This window comes from Theobroma cacao, chromosome 4 (genome assembly GCF_053813885.1).
Source record: "Theobroma cacao isolate CCN51 chromosome 4, ASM5381388v1, whole genome shotgun sequence".
Lineage (NCBI taxonomy): Eukaryota > Viridiplantae > Streptophyta > Magnoliopsida > Malvales > Malvaceae > Theobroma > Theobroma cacao.
Window position 1 is genome coordinate 32,762,526 of NC_142642.1, and position 16,592 is coordinate 32,779,117.

General features: G+C 30.1%; 1 protein-coding gene across 1 annotated transcript; it reads left to right on the forward strand.

The window, feature by feature from the left end:
• Nucleotides 1-7,706: 7,706 nt before the first annotated feature.
• LOC18602339 (cysteine synthase, chloroplastic/chromoplastic-like) lies at nucleotides 7,707-15,573 on the forward strand. Its single transcript, XM_007033661.3, has 10 exons — nucleotides 7,707-8,111; nucleotides 9,343-9,452; nucleotides 9,889-9,946; nucleotides 10,735-10,998; nucleotides 11,076-11,213; nucleotides 11,454-11,505; nucleotides 11,603-11,682; nucleotides 12,550-12,609; nucleotides 14,078-14,158; nucleotides 15,331-15,573. The coding sequence occupies exons 1-10, from the start codon at nucleotides 7,839-7,841 to the stop codon at nucleotides 15,421-15,423; spliced, it is 1,209 nt and encodes a 402-aa protein (XP_007033723.3). The 5' UTR covers nucleotides 7,707-7,838; the 3' UTR covers nucleotides 15,424-15,573.
• Nucleotides 15,574-16,592: the final 1,019 nt, after the last annotated feature.

Below are 16,592 nucleotides of genomic sequence, written 5' to 3' on the forward strand. Positions count from 1 at the left end.
GTGGTAATTGTTGTAGTTAAGAGGGTTCTTGGTTCCATATTTTGCTTGGATATTTAGGAAATTAAAAAGGTTTTAAAATTTAAATTATTTATGCTATACACCAACTAAAATTGGTTCCATTCGAATTTCTCTCGCATTTTGGGCAGCAACATCATTAATAAAAATAATAATGCAAGTCCACCTCACAATGTATACTCACAAATTGCTACTAGTGTAGAAACAAGAGGGAAGCTCACAGGCTTTGTCTCGTTTGCTACTTATAAGATGTGTTAGATACATCTTATACATATTTTTTCAATCCTTATTACTATACATTTATAAATTTTTATTTATTCATAATTAAATATTATTTATTCAATAATATATATGTAAATGATTATTTTTTATTAAAAGTATGTTTATTTTGTCTAAATTGACTTGTTGTGGTAATTCTTATACATTTACGTTAATATCTCAACAATATTTATTTCATTTTTATGATTTTTCACATTCATTTTCAGAATATATGTCAAAATTTTTAAAAAGTTATTTTTCACTATAATTATTTTTATCCCTATTATTATATATTTATAAATTAATTTCATATTTTCAGTTGTTATTCTAATTTTATTTTATTTTTTATCTTAGAAACTGGTCATTATTCGTTGACCTTACAGTAACATGACCTTGCTGTAAAATTTGTTTTGTTCATGTAGAAATCAAAATGTGCTTTGGTTGGTAAGCTCGGTCAATCGGTTTAATTTATGTTAATGATACGTGGCATTTATCATTTTTCATCACTTTGATGGATGGCTGTGGAGGAGAGCCAAACAAGGCCGGAGTGTACTTGAAATCATGAAGAGTAAAACTCCTTTACCTTAGACCTTTTACCTTAGACAATCTTTGAATTAGTTATAATTTAACCCATGGTTATGGATTAAATTGTTATGTAAATAATGAAAATGGAATACATAATTTAATATAAATTTTTATGCACCTATTAATTTGAAGAAGTATGGTTAAATAATTTACAATTTATAAAAATTTTTAAAAAATAATTTACAATGTATGTTGATCTTATATGTTACTCTATCAATCATTTTTCTTTATTTTTTTTTATTTTGAGATGAACAACAAGGAAATATTTTTTTGATACTTAATTCTTTTCCCATTTTTTGCATTATAAATTTATATTTTATGATTTGTTTACTTTTTTATATTAAAAATTAAAAATTTATATATTTTTTGAAAATTACATAATTTTATTACTGAGTATCATAACTAAAATTACTATGGACTTTATGATTACAATCAGATTCAATAAAATAAAAGCTAGTGTAAAAAACCATCGAAACTCCTAGTTACTGAATTTAGAGATGTTCAGGAAATTCAATAAAGTTAATCAAAACACTATCAAGACTAAAAAAATTCAAATTTTAATATAAAATATATTAAGATTAATTATTTTAATTTTCATGAAAATAAAAAAGAGATAAATATTTATAGACAGAAGTAGTAATTTCTAAATGTAATTTTAATGACTTTGATACATTTTTTAATGTTTTTATTATTTTACTAGGAATACCTATTAACAATTAAAGGCATAACAATAATCATTGTTTTTTTACATGTATTTAAAATGACTTAATTGAACAAGAGAAAACAATTAGTTCCATGTTTGAACCTTGTTTTTCATATTTATTATTGGATTATGGCAGTTCTTATAATGTTTATTTTATTTAACATTTTTTATTATTTAACAACTATACTACTAAATCTTTTGCAAGAAAATCTAAAAGAAATATTCATAGAAATCCAAATAAAATTAAAGGTAAGTTATAACCAATTTTGAGTTGAAAAATTTATCACTCACAATTTATTTTGTCAAAAACTTAATCCATTTTTTTTTATCAAAATTAAGTGTTACATTGTTTTGAGCACATCTGACTTACATATATATTATGTAAATGAAATAATAATATTTAAATTATCAATTAATAATATTTTAAATAAATTATAAATTATTAATATTTAAAATATAAAATAAAAATAAATAATCATAATAATATTGAAATTACAAATAAAATAATAATATTTTATAATGTTAATAATTAAATTATAAAGAAAATATTAATATTTAAATTATCAATTATTAATATTTTAAATAAATTATAAATTATTGCTATTCAAAAAATAAAATAAAATAAAAATAAATAATCACATATATAATAAATGATATTTTTATCTTTTTATTGTCTATTCTTTTCTTATTTCAAAATTATTTTTACCAATCAGACACTGCAATAAGTCATAATAATTATTCTTACTTTATTTCATTCGTCGTACCAAACTATGTAATAGCTATTATATTTTATTCTCATCTTATTCTATTCCTACATAATAACTTTTCTATTTCATTTCTATTTATTCTGCGAACCAAACATACTATACAGTGTTTTGTATAATAAAAGAAAGTGATGATTGTAGAAAATATAATTGTTGAGAAGATTACATTGTACTATTTGGTTTGTAAGCACTTTACTGTGAATGTAATGTAAATTAACAAAATTATCGTTATGTATAAAAGATATATAAATTGAATAAATTTATAATTTTTAATATAAAATTTGATTTTTCAACTTTAAGTAATTAAAATAATAAATAATAATATTAAAAAATAACATAATATTTTTATATTAATTATATAAATATTAAAATATATAAAATTACTAAATATTTATTTTTACCTTAAATTTATAAAAATTAAAAATAAAAAGCATTATCCAAAAAAAAAATCTCTCTAAATAGAAAATTCTATCGATAGATCACATTATTTTATGGATAGATATTTTTATCTATAGATAGGTATTCAATTTTAAGCATGCCAATTACAAAGTAATTGACTCTTAGATTTAGGCTTTATAGTTGATTTATTCCTTCAGGCAATATCATTGCCAAGTGTCAAGCAAGAAAAGGGGTTTCCTTTATTTCATTACCAAGTGTTAAATAAAAAATTCCTTTTGAGGCTTTTTATATTTTATTGCCAAGTGTCAAGGTCTTCCTTTAAATATAGTTATAGATGAGCCTTTTGTATTTTTTTATTTAAATAATTTTACCCATGAGCCATTGGGAAATATAAACAACACTATTGAGGTTTCTATTTATCATAACTTGCTGAATTTATAGACTTTGTTATTTATGAGGATTATGCTTTCCGATTTTTACTTTAATTATTTTCATATTCAAAAACATTTATTTTTCTAGCAAAAATAGTACAATATGCATATTTGAAATACTTTATACTATATTAAAATGAATAAGGTTGAAGTTCCCTAACAAGATGATCTCACCAAACATACCATTGCTCTAATCATTAGAGCTAAAGACCTTCCATAAGGAAGCCAAAGACATCGAGCTCCTCATGCAACCATAGGCTCCTAAGCATTTCTAAAAGAGAAAGGCATATAAAAGAATTTCAAAAGGACAAATATGATATGCATACATCCAAGTATTCCCGCATTACTTTATAAAAAAGAAATCCTCCATCAAAATATTTATCTACAATAACAAGTTCAAATTATATCCTATACAGCCAACCAAGATACAAAGACAATATTTAAATTAGAAAACCATAATTGATGAGAATTTAATAATTTCTAAAACCAAGTTTGAAAAAGCAATGACTTCATCAAAACACAATTAAGTCATTGTTTTAGTTAGCCATAATACGTAGTTTGAATAGGATTAACCTGTGAGCAAAGGGGTTCTCAGTTCTATCTACCGATTCAAGGCACTATGTTTTCCAATTCCTAACAATACCAACTCTTCTACTCCATGCTACTTGGGTTTTGATTATCTCCAACAAGTACAATTATCTCATATCTAGATGAAAGAGCTTATGGAACTTGGGATTGGCTAACCCCCACCATAAGAACATTATCCTACTACGGGCTTCATTGCCATCAACTAAAGATAATAGTGGATTCTTCTTAAATTATTCGATGCTTTCTTTATGAATATAGCACATGGTGAATCCAAAATTGAAAACCAACGGTAACAATAATTTGTAAGATATATTCTTCAAAAATCTGCTTAATATTGATATATAGCCATAATGATAGAGAATATGTATTGATATAACAACAAAACATAAGTGTAGATGTCCAATTTTGGCTAATTATTATTTCTTGAAATATTGTGCTACAAAATAAAAATAAGCGTGGAACAGTTGTTTCATATGTTATGCTATAAAATAGGAATAAGTATGGAATAACTATTTTATATAACGAAGCAAAAGTAACTCAGAATGAGTGGTAGAGTTAATGAGTTATTTTCACTTTTGAAATATTTTAGAGAGTTTGGTTTGATGGGTCAAATATGAAAATAATTAAAAAACTTTTTCTTAACTTTTCCTTGAATTACATATGCTTTACCTTTTTTCTTTTTTTCTTCCAATAGAATGCATGTGGTGCAATATCAAATGTCAATACTCCATTACCCAAAACTAACACCTACTACCCAACTAGATGGACATTCTCTTAATATCCCATAAATTGTTCGTTAACGTGCTCTTCAATGATCAGCATGTTTTTCCATGATTAAACTTCATATCCAGTAAGTCGTTTTTTAACATGCTTTTTCATGACAAGTACGTTCTCCCATAATTAAATGTATTCTCTCAATTACTTCTACTTAATATAAATATGAGAGCCTTATGGTACGTTTGGTTGGCGGAATAGACAGAAATTGAATAGAATAGTTGTTATGTGGGAATAGAATGAGGTGGGAATAGAATAGAATAGTTATTACTTAGTTTGGTATGACAAAGGGAATAGAACAGGAATAATTATTATGACTTATTGTAGTGTTTGGTTGGTAACAATAATTTTGGAATAAGAAAGGAATAGAAAATAAAAAGACAAAAACACCATTTATTATTTATGTGACATTTTATTTTTATTAGATTTTTTAAATATTAATAATCTAGAATTTAATTAAAATATTAATAATAAATCATTTAAATATTAACATTTATTTAATTTAAATATTATTATGATTAATTTTTATTTTATTTTATTTTTAAAATATTAATAATTGATAATTTATTTAAAATATTAATAATTGATAATTTCAATATTAATATTTATTTATTTTTTAAAATATTAATATTTTATTTAATTTAAATATTATGATGATCAATTATTTTATTTTATTTTATTTTTGAAAATTAATAATTGATTATTTATTTAAAATATTAATAATAGATAATTTAAATATTAATATTTTATTTAATTTAAATTTTATTATGATTAATTTTTTATTTTATTTTTTAAATATTAATAATTGGTAATTTATTTAAATATTAATAATTGATGATTTAATTATTAATATTGTTTATCTAATTTAAATGATACTATGTTTATTTATTTATAATTTATTTTGTTTTTAAATAGGAATAATTTATAATTTATTTTATTAATAATTGATAATTTAAATATTAATATTTTATTTATAATTTAATATTAATATTTTATTAAAAATTGGAATCAAGTGAGAGAAAGAGGAGAGAGAGAAAAATAATATTTTATACTAATAAAGTTGTAAATTTTTAAACTTGTAAGGGGTATTTTTGTCTTTATTCATTTTTAAATTTATTCCTCAACCATGGAATAGCTAATACCATGGGGGAGGGTGGTATTAGCTATTCCTTGGTTTTAAAGGATTTTGAAGAATAGCCATTCCATAGGAATGGCTATTCCTTGGATCATTTTCCAACCAAACAAAGGAATAAAAATTCCTTGGGAATAAAGGGGGAATGGCTATGCTATTAGAGGTTGGGGGCAAGGAAAAAGAATCATAAACTTAGCAGAAACTATCTTCAAAATTCTCTCAAAGCTCTTCCAATTATTCTCTCTACTCAGCCCTTTTCATCTGTCATGCTCCGCCTCTTTCTCCACCTTTCTTATTCCTCACCACCTATCATCAAAACACTTACGCTTTAAAGATTGCTCTAATCTTTCTCTTTGTCACCTCTAATGTATTTTGCTTCACTTATTACAACACGTTCTCTCTCTTTACTATAAGAACCCTCTACAATAAGAAATAAAAAAACTTGAGAATTAGAAAAAGAAGTTAGGTATTTTAATATCAAATATAGAATTGGTAATTAGATATAGGTTAGACTACAAACAAATTGTTGATCAGTTACTACACAAATTAAGAAAAAAATGGATAGAAAAGAAGAAAGAATCTTCATATACTTATAATCAAGTACATTCAAATCAATCATTAGCAGCCAATCTTACAATCCATATCAAGCATGGTGGAATTCAAATCAAAATCAACAACAGGCAACTTGTAGCGGCACAATGGACATGCATTGCTCTCTTTAAGTCATTTTGTTATGTAGCTTGTGTGATAAACGTGGGAACATAGCAAGTGTCTGGCTTCTGTCCCGATTGAAAGATCTTCAAAGCACATTGAACACGACTTTACACTCGATTCATCAATCTTTACCTTCTCCAATCCTTCGATGGTTGTTATACTGGCACGTTTCATCTTTGGAGGAACAGGATCATCTAAGACCACTGCAGCGACATCCTCAATAACCTCCTCAAAATCAATTTCGAGTATGACAATATCTTCCATGAAAGCATCATCATGATCAGTAAAGACCTCGTCCCCTTCGTTGTCCGAAAACATGCTACCTAATGACATACATAGAATAGTATGACTTTCCTCTGATCTCAAGCCCAAACAAGGGACTAAAACTTACTCTAGTTCATTAGACATGTTGAAACTTGAAATAGAGAAAACAACGAAAAAAAAAAAGAGAAAAAATAGTTAGAAGAAAAGAGGCGTTAATTGGAAACTATTATAAATAAATAAATAAATAAGAGGGGTTAAGAAAAAGGCTTTAATTTGAAGCTATTATGGGGCGTTAATTTGAAGCTATTATGTTTAAGTATCTGTAAAAAGGAATTATACAGAACCATTGCTTAATGTTTAAGTAATTTGATAATCATAATGGTAATTTATTGATTTTTTTTCTCTAAATTAATTTTTATATTCATTTTTATTTAAATATAAAAGATGTAATTATCCTAACTTTTTTAAATTTTTTTATAATTAAAAACCTATATTCACTCTGCTATAACCTATAAGATACTGAAAGTTTCTCTTGTTCCAAATTCAAAGTTCTTTCATTTTAATAAAAGATAATTTAATGAAAAATAAGAAATATACCCCATCCTCCTCCTTCTTCTTCTTTTTTATTTTTCTTTTATAAAATTTTCCTCATTTTGGCCTGTCCCGAAACTGCCCGCTTAAAGCGTCGAAAGGCTACGAAATTTCCACCTTGACTGAGCTAGAGGGTACTGACTACATTCATTGAATGTGGACATAACTTTCTTACAATTTTCTTTGGATTTGTAGTTCTAAAATATAAAAAAGTATAATCATTATTTTATCTTGAATAATATAATTAATTATGAAACATTAAAATTATTAAGCTATACAACAAAATTAATCTTAAATTAAATTATACTAGTGTATAATGATGCTTAGAATTCACCAATACTTCAGTAAATGATAAATTGGCTTAATTAGTGAAGTCAATATCTACACTTTAATCCTTAATCCTTTGACAGAAAAGAGATCAACTATTAGTGTGAAAACAATTTTAATCATAAATCATTATCATTTCCGAACAAAAAACAGTAATTGCCTTTTTGGTTCTTTGACTGCTGTTGTTGCGTAATCGTGAGGTGTAAAGATATAGGGCAGAGGCAGAATTAGGACGCAACGAAACGAAGTAGAAATATCTGCACAGTCCAACAAACAGCCCAGATACAGAGAAAATGGCTGCAGCTGCTTCTTCTTCTCTTTTCTTCAATCCGTTGACTTCTCCTTTCCTCGACTCCAAGAAGAAGCCGTCCTCTGACCTCTCTCCCGACACTCTTAAGCTTGGTTTTTTTGGACCCACCACCAACTCTGCTACTGCTTCTCTGAGATTGAAGAAGCCGGATTATGGGAAGGGATCGTCTTCTGGTTTCTCTGTTGTCTGTAAAGCTGTCTCGGTCAAGCCTGACACTGACATCGAAGGACTTAACATTGCTGACGATGTTACTCAGGTCTCATTCTTATTCTTCATTTATTATTTATTATTGGATTTAGGAAATGGGTTACTTTTCTTTTAACCAAATTTGAAGTTGAATGTTTTGTTTCCATGGAATTTTAAAATGGGTTGGATTTGTTTCTTGGAAAGTTTTTGCTTTGTTGGTTCTTTATTTAAGTACTATATATTAATTGCTCGGATGCAATTTTAGTACTATATATTTATGTGGATTAGAGTTTGAGAATTTGGTAGGAGTTATTGGGATTGTTATTTTTTTTGGGTGTAATTTGTATGGTAAATGGGTTTTATATTTTTCAAATTGTGTTTAATATGAATTTTGTATAATGTTTTTTTGCTTATTTTAATGTAACAGTCTGGTGGTATTGTTGGAGGCAATGTTACTTAAGTGAGAAGAGTTTCATGTTCTCCATAGTGGAGCTATGGGAATTGTGGGATTGCTTGCCTTTGTCTTTAACTTTTAAAGGAGCTCAGTGGTAAAATAGTTTTAACTGGCACCAAGTAACAAATTAATTTTAATTTTCATATGATTCCAACTTTTTCAATTAAGCGGGTAAACCAATGAAGATAAGAACCTCAAAAGTTGAAAGGCTTATGTGCATTCATGTTGGTAATAGTGTTAGATTAGTATTAAGAGTAGTTCATTTGAAGTTCTTTGTTCCTTTTACCAGGATGTCATTTGTCTGAATGAGTTAAGACTAGTAGTCCTGCATCTAGAAAGATTATTTCTTCAATTTATGTTTAGAAGTAATTCAAATTATCAAGACACGTTGGAAAGGATGATGATCTGAATATATTTTTTGGGTTGTGATTGCTGACATAAACATAAGGGAATTGATGATTTCATATTGTTACCAGTCAGGGGGAAGAAAGGGTGTTTTCGATACCATATGTAATATGCTAGAGGATTAGTAGTTTGATTTGGTTATCTGAAAATGTTATGCTGCTTTTTGTCAACTGATGTTTTGTTAATGGTTTTAATTTACTACTTGTCCCCCTTTCACTTTCTTATGTGTAGTTCCAGATATGTTGTGACTGGTCAGTCCATCTGATAAAAGTACAGGGCTTGAATCTTGTTTTTAAAATATGAAACCTCTTTTGATTGTGGTATGTGTTATCTTAATGGAGAAAGAAGTGAACTCCTCTGAATCTATTAATCAATGCACCTTCTATCTTCTAGTGCTTTGTATCGTTTTTTATTCTGTTATATTGGTTGTTTTGTAACACAGCTTATTGGGAAAACACCTATGGTGTACTTGAACAATATTGTGAAGGGCTCTGTTGCAAATATTGCTGCCAAGCTTGAGATAATGGAACCATGTTGCAGTGTGAAGGACAGGTATTCAAACTTTTGTAAGCATCTAGTAGCTTGTATGCATGGTTGTTAGGTTTTGTTTCCACTTGGCAAACAACACTTTTGATTAAGGGGACACCCGTCTCAGTTAAGTACTTGAAATCTCAAGATTGCCATTCATTCTTTTGTTGAACCCTCCACTAAAATTGTGATAATTATCACATTGTGCTGCATGCTAGTAAAAGCGTATCTTTTAAGGTGGGCTCAACCTGGCAGCCAGTTCAAAATAACTTTACGTGCATGTAGATAATTAAATTCTTCTCTAGCTAAATTTATTCATAAATGAAGTTAATATCCTGATTAAACTCCCAGAATCTCTTGGGTGAGGCTTAAATGCTGCTACTCTGTTCTGTCATTAAAATTTTTTATTCCCCAAAAAAAAAGACAAGAACAAATTAATATTATTTTCAATTGGTTTCAGGATAGGTTACAGTATGATAGCTGATGCTGAGCAAAGAGGAGTTATAACACCTGGAAAGGTAATGGAAGGTAGATGGAACTTCTGTCCACATGCAGGGGATTTATAAGAACTAAATTTATAATCAAATTTCGCTTCTTGTACTGTTTTCACTACTTTGGCTTAAACTTCGTATTCGTGGATAATGGTCTTCTTAAATTGGCAAGTTAGGGTTCTCTTTTAGGCATAGGCGCCCTTTTTTATGCCAATCTGATACTGTTTCAGCAATCTTTAGCTGAGCATGATGTCTAGAACTGTCACTATAATTATATTCATGAAGCTTTTAGATGTTTATGTCTAATGTTAGGGTCAATCGATTTAGGCAGTCCTGTTACATAAAGAGGGGCCTATATACATACATAACTTAGGGTCATAAACTACATGCTGCATTTTAGTATCACACCAGTTATTAGGCATCTTTTAGGTTTGATCTTTTTGCTCCTGCATGGACTAATGCCCCAGCTTTGTATCTTATTTCTGGTTATTTATCGACTGGTTTCTAGTGTCAAAACCTGTTATGTTTTATCACTAATGGCTTTCCTAGCTCCCTATAGCTGTCCACTAATAAAATAGGGCTTGTACTCCAATTTGACTGGAAAAATGTGATACAGTTCATTTGTTTCTTTTCTTTTTATAATGTATATGCTAACATTTAGGAGAGCATGATTTAACTTACAAAGTCTCTTTCGAGATCATTTTTTAACCTTCATTAGTGTGATACTCATTGTGAGTGTTAACTCTTAGATTTTTTTGAATAAAATTTTGGTACTAATGACATGTTGCTTACTAATTCTTCTTCCATATTTTCAGAGTATTCTTGTGGAACCTACTAGTGGAAATACAGGCATTGGCCTTGCATTCATAGCTGCCTCAAAAGGATATCAGCTCATCTTGACAATGCCAGCATCAATGAGTTTGGAAAGAAGAGTTCTTCTGAAAGCATTTGGAGCTGAGCTTGTTTTAACTGATTCAGCAAAAGGCATGAAGGGAGCAGTTCAAAAAGCAGAAGAGATTTTGAAGAGCACACCCAATGCCTACATGCTTCAACAATTTGACAATCCAGCAAATCCTAAAGTTTGTAGTTACATTTGCCTATTAATACCTTGTTGAATTTTATGGGTTTAGATTAAAATTCATGTTTCCTTTTGCAGATACACTATGAGACAACTGGTCCGGAGATCTGGGAAGACAGCAGAGGCAAAGTGGACATTTTTATTGCAGGGATTGGAACTGGTGGAACCATATCTGGAGTTGGTAGGTTCCTCAAAGAAAAAAATCCTAAAATCAAGGTAATCATTCCCCTTTTATCAAATCCTGCAGCATGGCATTTACATCTCATATACCCTTGTGAACATTATTGCATTCAATTTTAGAGAAACATTTTAGAAAATTTATCACCAAAGAAAAGTGAATTTGTAGCGTCTCCTACTAGTTGATTGTCTTGGCAGCAAAAAATCTTTTCAAGAAGGGCTTTGCCTTCTTTTGCGACTGAATCATTGACTATTTGTATTTTACTTTGGATATATCAGGTTATTGGGGTAGAGCCTACAGAGAGCAACATACTTTCCGGTGGAAAGCCTGGTAAGAGGAGATAATTCTGATATAATCATCTTCATGTGTTATTTTTCAGGAATGTGCATCTTATATTAAATGCCCCCCTTCCCCCCCTAAAATACAGGTCCTCACAAGATTCAAGGGATCGGAGCAGGTTTTGTACCTAGGAATTTGGACCAAGATGTGGTTGATGAAGTTATAGAGGTCTGAGTTTTATTTTCTTTCTTCCTGAGTCATTGTTTGTGATTGCTGTAAGTCATTTTTAGCTGGCCTTATTATGAACAAAGCAGTAATTCTGAGCTTTCTTCTATTATTTTTCTCTGCTAGCTTTGGTTTCATAAAGTTTGCTTTTGTTTTAGTTGATAAAGTTTAAATGAAATTTGCCAACAAAGTTTTCTATGCAGTCATTAAAGTCCATTAACCAGTAAGATGGTCAAGTTAATTATTTTTGGGAATTGTTCTACATGTTGGAGCATTTTTCTTTAAAGCTGCATAACTTCTTTATCCATTTAAGTAAGTGGATATGTTAATTCATGCAGCTTCTGGCGAGGTGATGTAGGTGGAGGTATAGGATTTTCACTTTTAATGACTGATCACAGTGTATGAAGTTAAATGCTGTGCAATGCGCATGGTGTTGTATGAAAGAAAATTGTTTAGACCAAAGGCTATGATTTGTATTTTGCTTGATATTTTACTGATAGATTCTTTTCGTGGTCCAGTTCAAGTTTTATTGATCTAAACCACCTGCTTTATTATCAAAGTATTTTACAACATATAATTCAATTTCGTTTGGTTTGGTTTTTTCAGTTCCTATGTTGGTAATTGAAATGGAATGGAGAATATTGGTTTTTAAGATCCATTAAACCTAACTAGATAAAACTGAAAAGAAAAGAAAAGGATAGAAAAGTGGAAATCAATTGGGTCTAGTTGCAGGTTTGGTGTATGACTTTCGTGTCAAGCATGTTTCTCATAAGTCCATGTCTTTCAAGTCAAATTAGAAGCGTAAACCGCATGCTTGATTGCAAGCTCTTAATTGATCATGTACACTTTCTCGTGGCTTTGAATTGACAGATATCCAGTGATGAAGCTGTTGAAACAGCAAAGCAATTAGCACTTCAGGAAGGCTTGTTGGTGAGTTCTTTTTATATAACTTTAAAGCAACTTCAAAGTTTGCAGTGAAAGCAAGAAGTGAATGAAGGTCCTTTACAAATTACTTGATAATCATCCCATTGCTCATGCAAGCACTAGGAAGTTAATACAAATTAAAAGAAGTCATTTTTTTCGGTACATATGAGGTCTAAGGGGGAGGGTAGACTCGGACATTGGACCTTAGCCCTCCTAAAGAGTGGTAACAATGGTTAGGCCGACTCTGGGTTGTTGGAAAGAAATCATGTTAAACTACAGAAGGAGAGGTAGAAGCAAAAATAAAGATTACTAATTTAATTAGACTAACCGTTTTCCCTTAAACTTGTTGGTTGGATAGACCATTGGACGGATATTTATCCCTTAAACTTGTTGGTTGGATAGACCATTGGACGGATATTTACAGACAAGTCTGCTTAGTGAGCTTGTTTTTGCTCAAGGAAATGACAAAATCTTTTATACTAACAAGAATGATTAAGTATATTGTATTTGCATCTGGTTTTTGTCCGACTTAAGATTAGTGATAGCTGGATGTATGGCGTAAATGGAGTTGGGTCTAACTTGGTTTTTTGCTGCTGTGGCTCAGCTTGATGTCAAAAAGGCCTTTTTCCTTCTTTGCTTGAGTTTGAGCTGAGGCTTATCTAAGCCTGTACAACCTGGTTTGTAACAATTTAGCCTAGCTCAAGCCAGCTTAGTTTGGCTTGCCATTCTAGTAAATTCTTCTGTTTTGGTTCTTTTGTCGTGCTATTCTTCATCATTCTTAGCTTAAGCAGAACAACTTAGCATGAGAAATCTTAACCCCAAAACCAAAAGAATTTCATGCAACATAGCTATGAATGAGAGAATTGATCTGAAAAGAATCACCCTAAATCAAGGAAACAACCTGAAAAACAAATCACGTATTAATTGACGAGGAGAATGACAGTTCAGTCTGTTCTTGAAGGAATCTGACTGTTCCCTTCATTACCCTTCTGGGTTTATCATTTTCGATCTCTATCTCTCACTCCTTTATTCTCATGTCTATGTTGAATCTCCATCTCTCTTGTTTCTCTGTTAACTGAAAGATGATAAAGTGACAGCTTGGAGAGGTCCTGGAATTCTTAATAAAATCAGTATTTGCTAGATGTGGATCTGGAGTTATTATTAAAAACATTTTATTGGCATTACATTACTTTAGTATAGTAAATAAATCAAGCTTTGTATTCACAAGCTTCACCTAAGCCTAAAACAAGTGTAAGGTTGCTTGGACTCGGCTCATTAAGAAAACAAGCCTATCTTAGGCTTGAGTTTGCATAAGACTTTTGAAACCCTAAGAAAATATAAGAAAGAGAGAGAAATAAACAAAAAGAGAGCAAAATAAACAGACGGTTGAGTGCACTTTCTCTAATCTCTTGTTCTACATGTGCTATACTACTCCGTCATTGCTAATTTGATTCATTTTACCATGTAATATCAGGTTGGCATATCCTCTGGAGCCGCAGCTGCTGCTGCAATGAAGGTTGGGAAAAGATCTGAGAATGCTGGGAAGCTGATTGCGGTGAGTGGTTTTGCATACATTAAGAACTTGAGCTACTGTTTTAAAGGGAGAATACTTGTATTTGGAAATTATAAACATCAAGTATAACTTGGAAGCTAGCTTTGATGTTTGAAGTACTAATATAATTAACAAATTTGTGGAATTACAATTAAAAATTATAATTAACATATTTTATTCTTGCCAAGAAATTGAATGAAGGTTCCAGATCAATTTAGATAGCTATCTAGGATGAAATTAATACTGAACTATACTCTTAAACTTTATGTTTTGCATGTGCGTGGGCTTTTGGAGAGGGCGGTGGGATGGAAAAAACAAGTTATGGAGGTGTCATAGTCTTTTGAAACTAGGAATGACATACATTAAACAAGTATGTCACACTGAATAACCAGGTGATATTAAAGAATGACTGAAGTTAAGATTTGCTGGCAAATTGCCTGGACTTGACCTATTTTTCAGGCACATTAGCAATTATAAAGCTCCAACGATGTATTGCAATTTATCTGGTTGAACTCATGTGAACATCACACCAAAAAAAAAAACTCATTTGGACATTTCCAACCTGAAGCCAAACTGTTGTGTTCTCGTGCTATATCGCCAACCTGCCTAATTTTGCTATTTTATTCCCAAACCTTTCCTCCGACCCACCCAATCCCTCTTCTTTTATTATGTTCATTTCTTGGATGCATGTATCAAACATGCTTGGCTATCTGTGTGTGAGGAACTAATCAAAGCAAAAATGACTTAACTGACGGCTAGTAGTTTTGGCTGTATTCATAATTGCCTGGCTGATGGTGTATGTCATAGTGGATTCTAAAAGCATGGTTCTCACTCTTTACACTTTCTTTTACTTTTTGACATTAGCAATCAGGAAAACTCTAAAAGCACAGTTCCCACTATTAACACCCTGTCTTACTTTTTGGCATTAGCAATTAGAAAATCAGTTGCATAGGTCATCTCTTACCAAAAACAAATATATATGAATTATCAAGTAATTGTTTGAACAAATATTGAATGCAGTTCTTCTCTTTGGTAGCTACACATCCATTTTCAAACGTGTCTCTTTCTATTGCCAGTCATTCACTTTAGGCAGCATGAAGCAAATATACAAATATATTATCTTTTGTTCCTATTTGGCATATGATATAACTCTTGAGAATTTAAAACACTTTCAGGTTGTCTTTCCAAGCTTTGGCGAGCGATACCTCTCCTCTGTACTTTTCCAGTCTATTCGAGATGAATGTGAGAAAATGCAGCCGGAACCTTAAAGTCTCCTGTATTTTTTGACGAAAGAAAAAATAGTTTCTGCTTCACATAGATTTTGAACCTTTCAGTAATTGTATGTATACCATTGAGAAGGCCTTTGCTTAAAATTCTTAACCTTTGAGTTATGACAGCAGTAAAATTCTTGACTGGAATACTCTTGCAATGTCATAAACAGAGTTGGTCTTTGATATTTGACTGTTATAGAAGTCCTCAAAAATGATGCAGAACACTATAAACAGGGAAGAAAAGATTGAAAGTTGCTCTTCTTCCTGCTAGTGACAATCCCATCCTGGGTCTTTTCATTGTTTTTTCCTTCTTCTGTTTTTACTTTTTTAACTGTACTTGGTGATATTTGGGAACCAGAAGAACCCTCAAATATGGGAGCCTTAAATATGCTAAGGCTCCTTTCGGTCATCGGTGCACCATCCCGATGTGATAGGCACGTTTTGGGGCCAATGGTGCCGCACCATGCTGTTCCGCAAAGCGTGCCCGCAGAGCTTGGTGCGGCACGATTTGCGTCCTCCAACCGCACCATAGGTGTTGTATAAGATGTGAGACAAGGGGGCCAGTGGTTCCAGTCGCATTAGATCTTTTCCTTTTCTAATTTTATCTCCAATGTTGGTTTTCATTTTCACCCTCCATGCTATAGTTGACTGATGTCCTTGCACACAATTGTCATTTTTTTTCTTCTCTTTTTGTCCTCTACTCCTATTTGCAATCTATAAATAAATTATTATACAAAGATAATTTATTATTTTATAAATTTTCTTTACTTCTTGAATGTCAAATACGATACATAGTAATTTTTTACTAATTGTTATATTAAGAATTATGTTAATATAAAATAGTATGTTAATATTTTGAAAACACTTTGACTAGTTATTATATTAAGAATAACGTTAATTAATAAAATATATTAATATTTTTATTAAGAATTTTTCTTAGATTCATAAAAATATCAAATAATTTATCTGTACATTTTAAGCTTAATGTCCTTAATAGTTTTTTTGTTTTTCTTATCATATCTCATCTTACTGTCATTGTTGTTTTTTGTTGAGTACAATTTGATCTTGTCATTATCAATTTCACCATCGAACGAATTCTAAATTTAGTAATGAATAGAACGGTATAATGTAGTTTTAATCACACGAGATTGAGATTATTAGATATA

Bases quoted from the DNA above. Each gene is read 5' to 3' on its own strand.
- LOC18602339 (XM_007033661.3), top strand. From the start codon at position 7,839: ATGGCTGCAGCTGCTTCTTCTTCTCTTTTCTTCAATCCGTTGACTTCT. The intron at 11,683-12,549 runs GTCTGAGTTTTA...TTGAATTGACAG, and splicing joins TGGTTGATGAAGTTATAGAG to ATATCCAGTGATGAAGCTGT. The intron at 12,610-14,077 runs GTGAGTTCTTTT...ATGTAATATCAG, and splicing joins CACTTCAGGAAGGCTTGTTG to GTTGGCATATCCTCTGGAGC.